The sequence below is a fragment of the Acanthisitta chloris genome, unplaced genomic scaffold (genome assembly GCF_000695815.1).
Source record: "Acanthisitta chloris isolate BGI_N310 unplaced genomic scaffold, ASM69581v1 scaffold41035, whole genome shotgun sequence".
NCBI lineage: Eukaryota > Metazoa > Chordata > Aves > Passeriformes > Acanthisittidae > Acanthisitta > Acanthisitta chloris.
In genome coordinates this window covers 1-217 of record NW_008673872.1, presented here as the reverse complement: position 1 = coordinate 217, position 217 = coordinate 1, and the positions used below count along the sequence as shown (strand labels likewise).

The following is a 217-nucleotide window of genomic DNA, read 5'->3' as shown; positions in this document are numbered from 1 at the left end:
GGGCAGTGCGTACCCCCCCCCCTCCCCACCCTCACTGAGCCTTCCGTGACTTCCCCGCCAGCTCCTCCTCGCTGCGCTGCAGCCCCACGAAGATCCCGTGCGACTCGTTGAAGAGTTTCCGCAGGGTCTGGATGTAGATGTCCTGATCCCTACGGATCACGAAGACGCGGGAAGAGCTCGGCGCTCCCTTCCCGGTGCCTGCAACAGAGCCCGTCAG

The 217-nt window shown here is 65.4% G+C and overlaps 1 protein-coding gene across 1 annotated transcript in view; it reads right to left on the bottom strand.

Moving 5' to 3' along the window:
* Window positions 1–184, bottom strand: part of NUP85 (nucleoporin 85kDa) — a gene marked incomplete at its 5' end in the record, with an annotated part of 10746 nt that extends 10562 nt beyond the window's left edge. The window contains one exon of the mRNA XM_009075112.1: window positions 36–184. Coding sequence (XP_009073360.1) covers window positions 36–184 — 149 coding nt within the window. The remainder of the gene's footprint in view (window positions 1–35) is intronic.
* Window positions 185–217: the final 33 nt, after the last annotated feature.